The sequence below is a fragment of the Coturnix japonica genome, chromosome 6, assembly GCF_054131305.1.
Source record: "Coturnix japonica strain WE chromosome 6, WE-NBRP24, whole genome shotgun sequence".
NCBI classification, from domain to species: Eukaryota; Metazoa; Chordata; class Aves; order Galliformes; family Phasianidae; genus Coturnix; species Coturnix japonica.
The window spans coordinates 4787490-4790352 of record NC_140668.1 but is presented as its reverse complement, the minus strand read 5'-3'; the positions used below and the strand labels follow the sequence as shown (position 1 = coordinate 4790352).

The 2863-nt window shown below is 51.3% G+C and overlaps 1 protein-coding gene across 1 annotated transcript; it reads left to right on the top strand.

The window, feature by feature from the left end:
- Positions 1–242: 242 nt before the first annotated feature.
- Positions 243–2049, top strand: LOC146760275 (fibrous sheath-interacting protein 2-like). The gene is made up of 4 exons (XM_085550799.1): positions 243–490; positions 751–876; positions 1201–1559; positions 1921–2049. The coding sequence occupies exons 1-3, from the start codon at positions 419–421 to the stop codon at positions 1483–1485; spliced, it is 483 nt and encodes a 160-aa protein (XP_085406925.1). The 5' UTR covers positions 243–418; the 3' UTR covers positions 1486–1559; positions 1921–2049.
- Positions 2050–2863: the final 814 nt, after the last annotated feature.

Here is a 2863-nt window from a genome sequence, read left to right as displayed (position 1 = left end):
TCCAACACAAACCATTCTAAGATTCTAGGACAGAAAAACAGGCCAGCTCTCCCACATTGTTTCAGTGTCATTTACTTATAAAACAAGCTCTGGGACAACCCGAGAAGGTATTTGTTCCACGTGCAGCATCACCTGTGATAGAAACCAAGGAAGCCTACAGCAGGCCTCAGGACTCAGCAAGCCTTTTTGGCTCAAAGCAGAGCCAGCTGGAGCAGCTTACCACGAGTGCACCCAGCAGGGCCTCCATGCAGCTGCAGGCTTGCCGCATGTCATTGCATGTCATTGTGATGCAACAGTGGGTGAGCGTGACATAAAGCTGCAGGCTGGAACTCCGGCTGGGGTGGCCTCAGTTCGCTGCTGCTGGAGCGAGAGGTGGTAGCGGAGGGTTGCAGCTCTCAGAGAGTTCCTACCAGGAGCCATGGAGTGCTGTTGCAGTGCTGGATTCCGAAATCCAGATGAATTTCTGAGCAGAGCGGGGAAGAGCGGAAAGGTGAGCGCTGCTACATCAAGAGAGGGCTGAGTGCAGTAGCCTGGGGTATGCAGGGCTGCTCTGGGGCTGTAGATGCTCTCCAGAGGCTGAGGGACTCTTCTCCTCATGCTGGTGCTGGAGAAGGCTTGCAGGGAATCGCACCTCTCTGCACATCCCAGCATCGGTTACAGAAGTGGGGAGGGAGCTGCCAAAGGGAGCGGAGGTGGGCTGGAGAGGGGAATGGAGTGTCTGAGTGTCCAAGCGTGTCTTTGTCTTTCTAGCTCCGACCCAGAGGACAGGAAGTTGGAGCAGGAGGTAGCTGGCTGTTGGACCTTCCACTCGGGGTTAAAATCCCTGTGCAGCCCGGCACCAAGCTCCTTTTCGCCAGGAGAAAGCTGGGGGAAAAGGTGAGAGGAGTAAGGAAGCGTCAAAAAGGGCTCTTGTTTCCTGGGGTTGCCGCCATGCCAAGGAGGCCTTGTGTTGGGATGCCAATCCCATGTGTTGGGATGCTGGGGCCAGGCACCCATCAGGCACAGAAATGTGGAGACCGGGTCGTTCCTGGAGGAGGGTGCAACCCTCTGCTCTCCCTCTTGGAGGACTTAGGAAAACCCAGACATGACTGTTTGGGAAAGAGGCAAGAGGCCAGCCTGTGGGTGTGAGCAGCTTGGAAGTGTCTGTTTCTTTGCTGCTCTCTCCTTCCCCATTCACACTCTACAACACATCTCTTCCAGCTCCACCAGCCTTCTCCTCAGTTTGACCTGAGAGATCCGTACAGTCGCAATCTGTGCACAGAGTACAACAGCCTGCATGACCCGCATCTGCGGGAGTTCCACAACCGCAAAAACAACCTGCGGAACCTGAAGAAACGGGGCTTGGTCACCGAGGATGGCGACGTAAGTTTGGCTGTTGGGCTGACCAACACGGGTCTCCTCAGGAGGGCTTTCCAGTCTGCCAGGCAGGGGCCTGACACTACAGCCATCTGTCATTGTCTCTTCTGTAGGTTGTCTGCACTCTGAAGGAGTTCAACGAGTACAGGCAGTACCTGACCAGGCTGAAGCTGGAGAAAAAGCAAGCAAAGAGGCGAGAAGAGGTAGGCAAAGCCCAGTATTGGTAGGCACGTGTCAGCAGCATGGCACTGAGGGCACGGGCTTTACTTGATGGATCTGAGGGAGATGGGCAAAGCAGAAAAGGTGAGGGGCGGGCTGGTGGTCTAGGCATTGAGGCATGGAAAGGACAGCTCAGCTCAGAGCTGAGCTAGCACAGCGTGCTGGTGTGAAGGCAGCCTGGAAAGTTGCTTGCTTACAAGCAGAGCACTGTGGCAGCCGTTCTCTTCTGCCCTCATTGCAAGGCTGAAGCAGTGTGCTTGCCCTCTTCTGCGTAAAGCAGCAGTACTTAGGGTGGGAAGCACTCTCTAAGACAAGACCAAGCATAAACCCTCTGTTCCCTTCCAGGATGAGCTTCTTTGGGAGATTTCCAATTTGAAGAAATCGATCCACAGACTACAGATGGCCAGGGACAAGTTCCAGCCCGGTCCCGTGGATTACATTGCGGGTTCGAAAATCAGACCCACAATGCTTCATAAACCAGCTGGCCCCTCTCCTTCATGCTATAATCTTCTGTCTGGACAATGCAGAAGGAATGTGGCTTTGATGGAGCGTGGCCTTCAGGGAGACTCATGGAGCACAGGGCGTGCAATGAAGCTGCCTGAGAAGTCACCCAAACCTGCGTTGGGCAGGGAAGGCTCCAAACTCCCCAGAATCATCCAGACTACTTCTGCATCAACAACAAACTCCAAACTCCCCAGAAGCATTCATACTGCTTCTGACCCAACAGCAAACTCCAGAGTCCCCAGAATCATCCAGACTACTTCTGCGTCAACAACAAACTCCAAACTCCCCAGAAGCATTCGTACTGCTTCTGACCCAAAAACAAACTCCAGAGTCCCTAGAAGCATCCAGGCCCCAGTGAAGGGAAAAGGAAAAAAAGGGGAAAACAAGTAGAGAGATTGGCCAAAAACCAAAACAGTGGCAACAAATTAGTTTTAATTGGCTTAATTAATTTTAATTTGTTTAATTCGTTTTAATTTGTTTAATTAATTGACCAAAGATGATACCAGAATGCAAGATAACACACTACAGTACAATATATCATAATTAGTATCAGAATTAGAATTAAAACCAATAAAAAAAATTAAAAAAATAACATTACAAAGTGTGTCCGAAAACTGAAGTCCTTATTCTAAAGCCGAGGTGAGACAACCCAGGGAGTTCTCGTGCTGCTGGGATCAAAAAGGGAAGGGGAGATCAAGTGATATACGGATGGCTTTTATCTTTTGCACTGAACATAAAGGGTGACAGAGCAGCAAGCAATCCTCTGGGGGATGTAGTTGTTCTC

Bases quoted from the DNA above. Each gene is read 5' to 3' on its own strand.
- LOC146760275 (XM_085550799.1), top strand. From the start codon at position 419: ATGGAGTGCTGTTGCAGTGCTGGATTCCGAAATCCAGATGAATTTCTG. The intron at 491-750 runs GTGAGCGCTGCT...TTGTCTTTCTAG, and splicing joins GAGCGGGGAAGAGCGGAAAG to CTCCGACCCAGAGGACAGGA. The intron at 877-1,200 runs GTGAGAGGAGTA...CATCTCTTCCAG, and splicing joins GGAGAAAGCTGGGGGAAAAG to CTCCACCAGCCTTCTCCTCA.